The sequence below is a fragment of the Macadamia integrifolia genome, unplaced genomic scaffold, assembly GCF_013358625.1.
Source record: "Macadamia integrifolia cultivar HAES 741 unplaced genomic scaffold, SCU_Mint_v3 scaffold1475, whole genome shotgun sequence".
In the NCBI taxonomy this organism is placed as follows: Eukaryota; Viridiplantae; Streptophyta; class Magnoliopsida; order Proteales; family Proteaceae; genus Macadamia; species Macadamia integrifolia.
Genome location: NW_024868219.1, coordinates 43,196 through 57,408, shown reverse-complemented (window position 1 = coordinate 57,408; position 14,213 = coordinate 43,196). Strand labels below are relative to the sequence as shown.

Here is a 14,213-nt window from a genome sequence, read left to right as displayed (position 1 = left end):
TTCATGCACCCAAAAATAGAGTAAAATTGACATACGATCATCCGTAGCACGGGCTAGGCATCGAATGATAGAATTAGAATTTTTGGTATAAACATTTGAGAAAAAAGGACTCTATTTGACAATATCCTACCACCATTAATTCAAATGGAATACGAAAATGACCATCCCGCCTTGCCCCTCCCCTTGGATGCCTGTGCACGAACTCCAACTAACTCCACGCTGGCATTTTCATTATGAAATAAAATTCCTTTTTACCTTACTATTTGTTATCAGAAAGAAAATCCGTGTGCGAAACGAGTTTGACTACGTTGAAAACCTTCAACACCGAAGACTAACCTCCTAGATGGTCGGTTGAAACACTTCAAAAGCTGTTCTTCACGTACTTGTTTTTTCCCCAAGTCATTTGTATTAAAATATGAAGTTAAAAAGAGATTCACGCACAATTCAATTCCCACTTCGGATCAAAACTGTGTCTCAAAAGACGGCCATTGTCTTAGAAAAAAAACGTTTCTCTTGTTTGAATTAGAAGGATGGCAATTTTATATATATATATATATATATATAATATTATTATAAAATTATATGATATTATATATAGGCACTCAAAACCCTACGGCTATGGTTGGTTGTAAAGGGAATTAAAGGGAAAGAAATGAAATTTTCATATTTAAAAAATAAATATATAAATATATATATATATAATCATTACCTCATGTAATTATATCTTTAGATCATTTCATATTTGGTTATAAAATTTTACTTTACTTTACATCAAAAACCCTTTGTTATAATATGTAAAATAAAAATAACATGTAAAATATATCATTACTAAATATGGTTAAAAAAATCAAGTAGTTTATATAATCACATTGAATCACATAGGGTAATGATTATAAACATTTCCTTTTTAAGTATAAAAATTTCACTTCCCTTCCCTTTAATTTCTCTTTACAAGCAAATGGAGCCAATGTATTTTTTTTTTTTTAATTCCACAGGGTCACACATGGTGGCGACGATGGGAAAAAGCTAAGTGGTAAGAGATTAATACCATGGAAAGAATTCTGCTAATGTCACATAACTCTTTTAATTACATAAACAAAAAAAAAAATACATGGCTAACTAGAAAATTGGAAAGATGAATTGCCTCCACCCATAGAAAATTGGAAGAAAACAAAAATATCAAACCATCAATAGTAAAATTACCATATTTAGATGATGTTCAATTATATTCTATTTTAGGGTAAAAACTGTCATTAATCTCCACAATCAACATCAGATATGACTAATTAATTCTCATGATTTCATAAGCCATATGCTCATAGGCTTCTACTTCTTTACTCAACATGCACTGGGTTCCCAGAAATTCTATAGACAAGACATTGGTAATGACATCCTTCAAATTAAACAACCAATTAATCAATCCTACAAAGACAGTTGGCGCTGACCCAATTCACGTGTATGAGACTGCATATATGCGTCTAAAAAATTAGTCTTTGACAAAATGGTACGAGTACAGAACCTTGGATTCCAACGAGCACATCTAGTCGATCAGGGAGCCTCTAGCTTTCCTTGTACCGCATATCTAAACCACAGATTTGACTTGGGAAACGAGCTACTAAAACAAGCTAATCACAACATTGGCCTGGGTGAAGGTTGATTACAACCCAGATAGCTCCAGGAGAGAACAAAGTATCCCACCTCTTTCTACATCAAGTAAAATAAGACAAAGTGAATTCAATGGCTATGTCTGGCGTACTCTCTTGTAGCTTCTACATGAAGAGGTCTATGGCTCGATCTTTATCACATGGATGTGTGAGTTGTATTTAGTGTGTTTTCTCCACTCCTATCATTCCCCCTACGCCTCTAGCATGCCTCTAGCATGCGTGAATAAAGTCCCATTAACACTTCACTAAGAAATAGAGGAAAAAAAGACTGACCAAAATTAGAAATAGCTTAGTACAAACACTAAAATGGAACCCAATTATAAATTAAAAAAAAATAAAATTACAGCTTTTAATAACAACCACATATAGAATTTAACAATATAATTGTCGCCCAGTCAATCCGAACCCACCCTAACCCACCCTGAGCCAGAACAAGGCTTGGGCTGAAATAGGGTGGATTAGGGTTGAGATTTTTAGCCCAAGGCAGGGTTGGGTTGGGCCTGGGTTGAGGTGTCAACCCAACGCAACCCAATCCAACCCAATCATATGTATTAAGTATAAAATCATATAAATATGCTAATAATTATTAATGGGTACTTGTAGAGAAAAGTCATTCATTTTCTACAATCTACACGTATATAAAAACTTTGTTTTTTGCCTCTACAATGTATTAAGATCAAGCATCCAAGTAACTGATAGTATTGGGTTAGACTAGATTGGATTAAACCCGACCCAATCAGGGTCCATCAGGGCTGAGTTGGGTTGGGCTAAACCCAACAGAATTGGGTCTGGGCTGAGATATCCCAGCCCAACCCCAGGCCCAACCTAGGGCTTGGGTTGAGTTAAGAGACCTTAGGGTTGGGCTGGGTTTTACCTGGCTGAGTTTTAAAACCCAGCCCAACTCTGCCCATTGACACCCCTAGTTGAACTGATTCAAAATATTGATTTTACAATTAACATACACTTAAGAAAACCATCTAGTGCCTTTTAAGAGAAGACCCCTTATCATTTCCATCTTCTTTACAATCCAGAGTTCTTTTTCTTCATCGTCATAAGTATATACAATTTTATTGAAACACGTAAATTTTTTTATGTATTGTGATTATGTGTTTGTGATCCCCATTCGTTTTCTACATCATTTTAAATTCTTATTTTTTACACTAATCCAATTACTTTCTTAATGTTTGGTAGATAACATGATCAAGGCAAACTTGCCTCATGAGTCTTAAAGTGATGGGAATTGCTGTATTTAGCATCGTTATAAAATTAGATCGGATTGATCAAAATCACCCTGATCAGATGATTGGTATCGGTTGGTATCGGCCAAGACAGATATGGTCCTCAGTTCCAATCCGATTCCTACTGATCCACTAATATGGTATTAAGAATAAAATGGTCTTAAAAAAAAAAAAAAATCACTTGGATCAAGCTTGAATAGGTCGGATTAGATGGATCAGCCGATCCAGGATCCTTATCTCAGTCTTTCTTTATTATTATAAGTAAAATTGAAATTGAACATCACCGTTGGATGAAACTTGCACCTTAAGAAACCCCTCTTATAAACTAAAATTAATATCAATAAAAAGTCTCTAATTAACGCTATATTAGCAAACCGTGAAATCCTTTCTCCAATAGGAAACCTTGAATTTTACCAAAAAAAATAGGAAACCTTGAAAACGTTATAACTACTAAGAACTGGGTAGGTTTCCGAATTTGTTACCCTCCCCCATGTACTTACAAAATTGCCAGTCAGTCACTCCTATTTGCATCTTTGTTCATTCTGTTACTCTGTCTTCCTATTCCTTCATCAAGAAAGATCAACCATGTACTGGAAGCCACACACGTTCAGCACATCCACAACCCAGATCTAAATTCCATTTCATAGTTGAACAAGACCATGTTTATGTAAGAACAATGAATGATGGCTCCCAAACCAGTTATAGGCCGAGTTCTAATCAATTGGCAGAGCAAGTATTCAATATTGAGTTCCCTTGCCTGCTTATACCTGTAGTCAGCGAGATCAAAATCCATGACATGCTTACCCAGATGGAAATCTCTCCAGATTCCATAGAGAGAATGAAACAACAGATATCCAATTATGCTTTTGAAGCAGCCTTGTCCTGTAGAGTGAGGGGAGACGTTTGTGAAGCCTTGGGTATCTTCATATATCTTAATGTTCCTCTTCTATATCATCAAATTACTTAATGTCTAAAGCCTGAATTGAAGATGGTGAAGCCGGAACCAACCTAATTGAACCTTCTTCTTCTTCTTCTTCTTCTTCTACATAGACTTGTATGATTTGCATGGATGAGTACGTGAGAGGAGTCGATGTTGCATGATTGCCTTGCTCGCATCTGTTTCATGATGAATGCATTTTGGAAAGCAAAAATTCGTGCCCCTTGTGTTGTTTTTATTACCTTTAGAAGCTTAATTTCTTAAAATTTTATTTCATCTTCAGTAACTGTAATGTTGATTTTTCTAGATCTTCATATACATTCTCTGTTTGGTAACGAAGTTTTTTTTCCCCCTTAAATCAAATCATAATCTTTGCGTCTTTTTCTTTTCTTCTTTTTGGTAATCAATCTTTGTGTCTTGATCAAAGTCTTAGAGTTAACTCCAATCCTACAAGAAAAGGATGAGAGCTCAGCCCTAACTGAGTACTCTCCAATGTACCAGAATACATTGTATCGGTTGGATCATATCGGTATGGATGATCGGGTATAGGTATCAGAACAGGGGTAAAATTGTAAAAATATATCTTTTCATCGAATGAAAAGTAAGGGTAAATTAATCAATCAAAATCAATAGAGGTCAATCAGGAATTGATATCATATTGTTATAAGCATACCGATTTGAAACCGAGAACTGAATCCTTGAATGTACCCAAATACATGGATATCATCCTCTCAAGTGGTCTAAGAAGGAACACCTAAAAGACCTAGATTTCCAGGAGAACAATGATAAAAATTTAACTTGATAAACTGACAGGTGAATGTAGTTAGAATACCGAGAGATATGATCCAATTCCTAATTGGATTAGCAGAAATAACTAAAGACAATTGTTGAACCTAGTGGTTCCATGGAACATCTTTTTAGACACAGTTATCTGTTTCCTAGAAGCATTGTTCTTTTAGAAAATTAATAGACATTTTTTTGAAAAAACAGATTTCAAGGTTTCAAATTCGGGATGAGAGTGTAAATATTCAATTCAAAAGCTCGAAGTATTACATGGAAGGACTCAGATATATGAGGGGATAGAAGGTTTCCCTGGTAATTAATCGATGTGGTATTATTTTTCCAACATTCCCCTTCATGTGTAGACAGGCCAAAACTATGTACACGTGCATGGATGAATAGAGGCAGCTGATCTTAAGTTTTGGAGATGGAAGGAAATACATGTTGACCTAAATGAGTTACAAGGATGGTGTAATTATGTTCATTGCCCAAAATGATTGACAATGATGATAGAACTATGGCCCTCTTACGTATCATTTTTCTTTTCGATTTTTGTTCACAAAAATGGTTTTGGCTATATTTGGTATCATTTATGGAGCTTGGTTCTATTTAAAAAAAATTGGTAAACACAAAAACCAAAAAGAGATCAAAAGTCTTTTTTGTATTTTGGCCAAATATGATTTTCAGTTATTTTTCCGCTGGACTTTAATGAGCATGTGCTTAAAGGTTCAATATGGAGGGGTAAAGTAGTCATTTGTTTTGTAATTGCAAATCCAAGCCCCTTGCCCCCTCTTTTTCAGTCTAAAGTGGAGAAAGAGAGTTATAAAAAAGATGGGTGAAGGAATCTCTTCACCAATTTCTTTAAAAAACTATTTTGCACATAGAGTTACCAAACAACATTTTCTCAAAAAATATGATTTTTATCAAGTAGTTACCAAAACATTTTTATGTTTTGATAAAAAATGGTTTTCATTAATGATTTTTTTTTAATAGATAAAAAGAGAAAAGAAAAATGATACCAAAGAGGGCTTATGTCTATAAGCCAAATGATTTACCATGATGGTTGAAAAATACCCATCACTCTACCCGAAAGAAAAGAAAAGAAAAGAAATATACACATCACCGTTCATAAGTTTATCGTGATGGAAAAAAAAAATCCGCCTCCAAACATTGATAGAATTCGAATCATCAAAGAATATATTTAAGACTACGATAGATAGTTATGTTTATCAAGTAATATAATTACGACTATGTAAACCTATGTATGTTGCCAAAAATGATTTAATATACATGTTGCTGTTTATAAGTTTAATATTACAAGAAAAGAAAAAAAGTCGCCATCAAATATTGATCAAACGAGGCATTTGGGTGAAGGTAAGAGTTATCATCTCGAAATATTTATAAAATGATAGAAGATTTATTTCCATTACCCAAAATATATTCATCATTCACATAATTTGTACTAGTTTCATGAATATCAAGCAATAGAGAACCGAGCTTTTCTCTAATCTCAAGGCAATAGAATTCTAATTATGATGAAATGTTATAAACTTATCAGTCACATACCACACATGATACACAAAGGCACATAAAGACCCCAACGGGGTAGCCAAGTTGGTGAAGGACCTTCGCCTCAAGAAGCGTGTAGTTTTGAGTTCGACTCCTCATATCTTCTTGGAGCCACTTACACGGGGGTGTTTTGTGCTCTTCACTGCTTTCGGTGAAAGTTGAATGATTCTCATTAAACCCTGATATAATCTGATCCATGCGATTGTGGAGTCAGTATATGTCCACAGGACTAGTTAGGTCGAAGGCTTGGATACTCGTCGTTAGCGGAAAAAAAAAATAATCTCCCACATCAAGATTTTCCAAAAAAAAATGGTGGTATTTGGTTTACAAATAGATAATTTTATACAATTAATGTTTTCAAAATGATTTACTATGACGGTAGAAAAATACCCACCATTCTACCCAAATAAAATAAAATAAAAAAGAAAAATACACATCATCATTCATAAGATTACCATGACAGGGGAAAAAATTATCTACCGCCGAATATTGACAGAACTCAAACTGTCGAAGAATATATATGTTTAAGACTACAATATATCAATTATGTTCATCAACTCATTTAATTTACAACAACAGTAAGACTATGTATGTCACCCTAAATGATTTAATATATCTATTGCTATTTATAAATTTACCATGACAAGGAAAAAAAAAATTGTTGTTGAACATTGATCAGACGAGGCATTTGGGTGATGGTAAAAGTTAGAGTATCGAAATATTTATAAAATGGTGGAAGATTTATTTCCATTACCCAAAATGAAGCATTTAGTCTAAGATCATAAAATGGTAACAAATAAATTTTGCAACTTGAGTTTTCCTAAGACCATGATGAATCCATTTATCGATTGCATTGCTTTTGATGGACAAGGAGGCAGTCAGGAGGATATTTTGAGGCAATATAAAACCTTATAGGGGTTTGTGAACCCTAAGATGGTAGGTGAACTATCATCTACAGGCGAAGAAGAGTTTAGCTTCTTCTTCTTTTTTTTTTTTTTTTTTTTTTTTTGCGAAGATAAATTCATAGTGAGAGTTTTTTTTCTATGTAATTAATTTGAGAGAGGTGTGAGGATGCAATGGTGACCCTATTCTCCATTGATATTGAAGAAAATCTCATCTTATTGTGGGCGTATGCAATTTAGCTGAATCACATAAATCTTTTAAGTGAATTATGTGATTGTGTGTTTGTATTCCCATTTATTTTTTGCATTATTTTAATTAGGTTCTTGTTCTGTACACTAATCCTTCCGCATCTAGGCTTTTGTAATACTCAAATCTGCCGAATCTTAGCTTCGCAATCCGAGTTAGTGGGGGATACTTATAACATAGGAAGATCAGTTAGTTCAAGTTTGAATAATGACTCAATCCAGGTGATTCAAACCTTTTTTTTTTATTGCTAAAATACTAAACGGTTCAAACATCCACATTAAGAAACCCCTCTTAAAAACTAAAAATGGAAACATCAATAAACGGCTCTAATTTTTACAGTTAGGAAACTTAAAAAATGTAAAAACTTCTATTTCAACTTAAACTTGTCAAACAAAAAAGGAATCCTAAAATATATATGCTTATATTAATTTGCTTTACTTACCCAAACCTTGGACTGAAAAGCCCTATTGCGTGGAAGGGTATATCAGTCATTTCATTTAAAACCTGTTAACTTCACCCACAATTTTAGGAGTCCAGATTCTCTACCCACGTGTGTTGCCTCCCCACATGGGTAGTTACCAATATAACAAAATCCAATTCTAATCCTGTTTGAAATATGAATGGTAATGCATTTCTCTCTCTCTCTGTGGAGGGTTCCATTTTGTTACACTAATAAAAGGGCCAGTCGCCATCCTATTTGCATCTTTGTTTACTTTTCAAACTGCTTCTCTCTCTCTTGATCTGTTCTTCATCTTTCTTCCTTTATCAAGGAAGATCAATCATGCTTCCCTCTTTACATTATGTCAACCGAAGCTCCACTGACTCACAACCCAGAGCATCAATGAGTTTCATAGTTCAACGTCACCATTTTCTAGTAACAACCACGGATGAAGGTTCTGAAACCATTCTTGGGCAGAGACGTGTCCTGTCGCCGACTCAAATATTCAATATTGAGTTTCTTTACCTGCTTGTCCCTCAGGTTAGGGACTACTACATCAATGATATGCTTACACAATTAGAAATCCCTCCAGAAAGGATATATACAAGATTCACAATATATCTATATATATATATATATATATACATAAAGGATATATACAAGATTCTCAATATATCTATATATATATATATATATATATATAAATAAAAGGAGAGGATGCCCTAAAAGCACCTTATGGATATATCTCATGAAGACACTGAAAGGCTACTAAAAAACAAGAAGGGGATGGTTTGGCCAACTACATGGGCTAAACCCTACAGTACACATGGCATAGAAAAACCGGAGAGTACAGTAGACTCACCGAGAGGACCAGATAGGTCTTACTTCCCACCTCTCCACCAAGAACCAATTCTGAAGGGATTTTCTCCCTTTTTGTCAAACAGCTCAACAATAGTTCTCAACTTCCACTCTAATGTCTATAATAATATAAGAAAGGACATGAGTTTTGTTCTTGAAAATACAAAAGTTTCCCTCTCATCCCAAATGTAGTCAATATTAGTGCGTACAAAACATCAACTTAGCAATACCACAATACCACCAAACACCAATTTGAGGAATAATCCAATTGCAGATCGTTTGGATGACCCATGCAACAGAGATGGTTCAGTTCCTTTACACGGGTCAAACAAGCCCAATATGGTGAACCAAACCACTGAGACTAACTCAATTACAGAACATGGCATTCTGGTTTCTCCAGGTTGTGCGGCTAATCCAGTTCTGATTTCTGGCTCTTGTCAACTCTCTGTCCACCGTGATCACGTGATAAATTCCATTACTTCAAGTGCTATGGATAATGGTCATCTCACCCTCCACTACCCGGAAGTTGGCGCCATTGATGCTGCTGCCCTCCAGAAGGAACAATGCCACGGCATGGAAACAGTTTCAAGAAAAAAAGGTAAACAATTGTTCACTGTGGAGCAGACTAGAAAGTCTGACCGTATTGCCTCTTCCAAATGTTTATGATGCGTGCCCTCTTCTGGAATATCAGAGGGATGAAGAAGGCTGCTGGTCGTGCAACTCTCAGCAATATTCTCCTAGACAAGCACCCTGATGTGGTTTGTATAGCTGAACCAATGGTGGAGGTAGCTGCTTTCCCTTCTTTATTTTTTAATAAACTGGGATATGATGCATGCTTTATTCATAATATTCGCACTGATAAAAACCCAAACCTATGGGTCATTTGGAAGAGGTCTCTCACCAAACCAACTATTATTTCCATGTCTGACCAGTTTATTTCACTGTGTATAAATTGGAGAAACAATTCTATTTACATAACTTTTGTACATGCGAGTTGTTTCCGAGCTTCTAGAAGAGAGCTATGGATGGCTCTTGCAGCGACTCCAATTGGCTCCTCTCCTTGGCTTGTTACAGGTGACTTCAATGCCTCCCTTTTTTCGTACGAAAAAAAGGGTCCGGGCGCCTTTAATCTTGGGTCTGCGTCTGAGTTCAATGCGGCTGTGGATGCTTGCAACCTGATTTCAGTTCCTTCTCAAGGGCATAAATTTACTTGGACGAATAACAGGAAGCATGGGAATGTTTTGGCAATTCTGGACAGGTCTTTTTGTAATGAAGAATGGATAAACCACTTTCATGACTGTTCCCAGGAGGTGATGCAGCGGTTTTCTTCTGACCATTCCCCCCTGTGCATTACCTCGGATTCAATGATGAAACCAGCAAATTGCCCCTTCCGCATCCAACGATTTTGGATGGACCATGAGGAATTTATGGATGTGGTCAATAAATCCTGGAGTGAACCTGTGGATGGCTATCCTATTTTTTCTCTTGCTCTTAAGCTGAAACGCCTCAAGCCTATTCTCAGAAGCTGGGCAAGATCAGTGTTCCCAAACCTTGATGCGGAATTAAAAGCCGCAAAAGATGATCTTCAGCAAATTCAATCTCAGATAGATTACTATGGTATTGATGACCATCTTTTTAATTTGGAAGCTGATGCTAAATCCAGATACTTGAAAGCTCTCCTTGACCATGAAAAGCTATGGGCAGAAAAAGCAAGAAATAGATGGCTCTCTCAAGGAGACCGAAACTCTAGATTTTTCCACTTATCTGCGAAAATCAGAAGGGTGAAGAACTCGATTCGCTCTCTTCAAAAAACTGATGGTACAATTACATCAAGCATGGATGATTTGGCTGTTCATGTTGAGGAGTACTATAAGGCTATCCATAAAGCCAGCCCCACCCTTGACCATGGATCGCTATTGGACTGCATTCCCCATATCCTTGACGAGCTTGACGTTAGAGGATTGGAAGCCATCCCAAATGATCAAGAGATCAAGAATGCAATTTGGGACCTGGACCCTGATAGTTCTCCAGGCCCAGACGGTTACTCTGGTGCGTTCTTCAGACATTGTTGGGAGCAAATTGGTTTTGATGTTTGCTGTGCTGTGAAGAATTTCTTCAGCTCTGGAACCCTTCCTAAAGGTATCAATAATAGCTTCTTGGTTCTCATCCCGAAAATGGAAGGTGCGACTTCTCTGGACAAGTTTAGGCCGATTTGCATGCAAAATTTTTTCTGTAAAATTTTGTCCAAGGTTATGGCTACAAGACTCTCTTCTCTCCTCCCTAAGCTCATTTCAGAAGAGCAAGGCGCCTTTCAGAAGGGCAAGGTTATTCAGACTAATATCAGCCTCGCTTCAGAGTTAACTAATCTCATGTTTGAGTGTACAAGAGGTGGAGGTATGGGGATAAAAATTGATATCCAGAAAGCCTTTGACACTGTATCTTGGAGCTTTCTTTTCAAGGTATTGAAAAAGTTTGGCTTCCCCGATACTTGGATTGATTGGTTGCATCAAATTCTTCGTACATCCAGAATTTCAGTGTTGCTCAATGGAGGTCCGGTTGGATTCTTTGGTGTTGAGCGAGGCCTACGTCAGGGTGACCCCATCTCCCCTCTTTTATTTATCCTTGCCGAAGAGGTCCTGTGTAGGGGAATCCGCCTTATGCTTCAAGACAAGAAACTACAAACCATCAAGGGTCCTCGTGGTGTCCAAATGCCAGGTTTTCTCCTCTTTGCAGACGATATTTTCTTCTTTTTAAATGGCTCCATCAAATATGTCAGACATTTCCATGACTTCCTTACAAAGTATCAGCAGTTTTCTGGTCAACAAATCAATCTCAACAAAAGTAAACTTTTTCTGGGGAATATGTCTCTTGATAGAAAGCAACTCATCTCTGATACCCTTGGAATCTCCATCTGCAAATTCCCTACAAAATATCTGGGAGTGGAAATTTTCAAGGGTAGAGTCACTCGGGAACCTCTCCTCCCGGTGATGGATAAAATTAAAGGAAGGATGGCTGGTTGGAAAGGAAAGCTCCTCTCCATGGCTGGTAGGGTGGAGCTGGTTCGATCTGTTATTTCTGGTATGCCGTCCCACAACTTCTCTGTATACTGGTGGCCTAGCTCTTTACTGAACATCATGGAGAGATGGATGAGGAATTTCATTTGGAGTGGCGATCCTGAAACAGCCAAAGGAGTTACAGTTAGTTGGGACTCAATCTGCAAGCCTAAACAAGAAGGAGGGCTGGGAATTAGGCGTCTAAGGGATGTCAATAAAGCTTTTCTCTGTAAGCAGGTATGGAATATAAGACACTCTACATCAGCCCTGTCCAGCATTATTAATGCTCGATTTTTGAAGAAAAATGGGGAGCTTAAGAAAGGGTATAAATCTTCCACCATTTGGCCAGGCCTTCGAAGAATGTGGTCTCTTGTCTCTAGCAAAGAGCGATGGGTGGTGGGTAATGGGGTCTCCATAAACTGCTGGAAAGATAGATGGGTTGACTCTAAATCTTTTCAACAAAAGGCAGGTTTGAGAGATGAGTTGTTTGCATCTTCCTCCATGACAGTTGCGGCCTTTATTGACAATAATGAGTGGAACTTCCCCACGGTTTCATCTTCTCTTCTTCAAGATTTTTTTCTCGCTGCTTCAACTATCAATATCCCTAGAGGTAACATAAAAGATACATGTATTTGGAGCCTCTCTACCTCTGGTCAATTCAGTACTTTCTCAGCCTGGAATGATATTCGCCGCCGAAATCCAAAGGTTCCTTGGCATGAGCTGGTCTGGATGAAAGGCCTCTCTCCTCGTCAGTCAACTTTTGGCTGGCGTCTGTGTCACCAGAAGCTTACTACTGATGATATTATTAGGAAAAAAGGCATCTCTTTAGCCTCCAAATGCATCATGTGCGGTCTTCATGCTGAGACTCTGCCCCATCTCTTCTTAAATTGTAGTGTTTCTCGGGTCCTTTGGGAAAATTTCTTGAACTGTTTTGGTTTTCTTTGGAAGGATCAATCCTCCATTGCTGATTTGATATCCTGGTGGAAACGAAAGCGAAGAATTTTGTCGGTAAAGGATCCTTGGGCGGCTGGTTTGATTATAGTGACCGACACTATTTGGCAAGAAAGGAATCATCGACGGCATGGTGGTAAGAGTTCGGATGCCTCTCTGCTATTCATGAAAATATTGAGAACGCTCAAGGAGTCTAATCTCAACTTAAAAGGGGTCATTCGGACTACTGCTGATCTTCTTTGCTGCAGGAAACTTGGGTTGCATGCAGTTCCAGGCGACCCTCCTTCCATTCTTGAAGTCATTTGGTGCAAGCCTCCACTCGCCTGGTCAAAGATAAACATTGATGGTAGTTCCATGGGAAACCCTGGTCGAGCAGGAGGAGGGGGTGTCATTCGAGATTCCAATGGGAAAGTTATATTCTCCTTCAAGCATTTCTTTGGCATCAGTACGAACTACTATGCAGAATTCATGACTTTTCTTCATGGTATCCGCCATGCAATGGGTCAAAGGATTACAAACTTGTGGATTGAATCTGACTCTGTGGCAGTAGTCAACTCTGTTCAAGGCAAGTCTCTCCCTTGGTTTGCCCTGCAAGAGTGGCTCTCTTTGCAGCACTACCTCAATTCTATATCCTGGAAGATTTCTCATTGCTATAGGGAAGCCAATCCTATTGCGGATTACCTTGCAAAATCAGCTGCAAAAACAGGATTATCTGGAACCATGGAGGAATTTCCTACTCATATTATTGAGGAGATTAGATGGGATTCTTTCTCCAAACCAAGATTTAGATTCTGTAGATAGCTTTGGAGGACCCTGTTGATGGCAATGCCGAAGGTGGGGTCCTTTCTTTTGCTTTGGTTTTTTCTTGGTGTACCCTTATTTCTTTTTTATTCTCCATTTTAATACAATTTTGATTTCTAGCAAAAAAAAAAAAATACTACCAAACACCAATTTTGCTACTTATTCCCATTTGAGAAAATGAGAAATTTTGAATATCTCCCCTATGGGTTATATTAAGAAATATTCCTTTATGAATTACTTTTGCCAAGTATGCCCAAATTCCTAAACTTGCATAACACATTCTCTCCCCAGCTTTATTTTACATGATTATTGTTGACATTATTTTATATTTGGTAGATATTTCAAAAAAAGAAAAAAAAAATATTATTTTGCAATCGAAGGCCTCATTCTTTTTTTACTTTTCTTAATTTTTTAATTTTTTTAATAAAGTTTGTTCTATTAAATAAAAATCATTATAGCAAGTATATACTTTTCTTGGCTGCTTTTTAATTTGAGATTTTTTTTGAGGCGGTGGGTGGCTTGTAATTGTCTGTGGTTTTTGTTTGCTGATGCTTCAGTTGCACTGTAATCTCTTTTTCATTTCCCTATTTTTTCTAATAATGTTTCATCTTTAGCAGAATTCTTTCAGCCACAAAACATTCCACTCTAAAGTGTTGCAAAGGAAGCACTCTCACGCCAGGGGCTGGCGCTTATTTTGGGCCATTCCCCTCTCCCTTCCCTCTGGGTGGACTATTTGTAGTCCATGCGCTTCATTGAACATAATTTGTCAATCAA

At 37.1% G+C, this 14,213-nt stretch overlaps 1 protein-coding gene across 1 annotated transcript in view; it reads left to right on the top strand.

Moving 5' to 3' along the window:
• Positions 1–8,920: 8,920 nt before the first annotated feature.
• The window catches only part of LOC122063847, a 12,052-nt gene continuing 6,759 nt past the window's right edge, over positions 8,921–14,213 (top strand). The window contains exons 1-3 of the mRNA XM_042627551.1: positions 8,921–9,232; positions 9,326–11,618; positions 11,775–13,203. Coding sequence (XP_042483485.1) covers positions 9,198–9,232; positions 9,326–11,618; positions 11,775–13,203 — 3,757 coding nt within the window. The 5' untranslated portion in view covers positions 8,921–9,197. The remainder of the gene's footprint in view (positions 9,233–9,325; positions 11,619–11,774; positions 13,204–14,213) is intronic.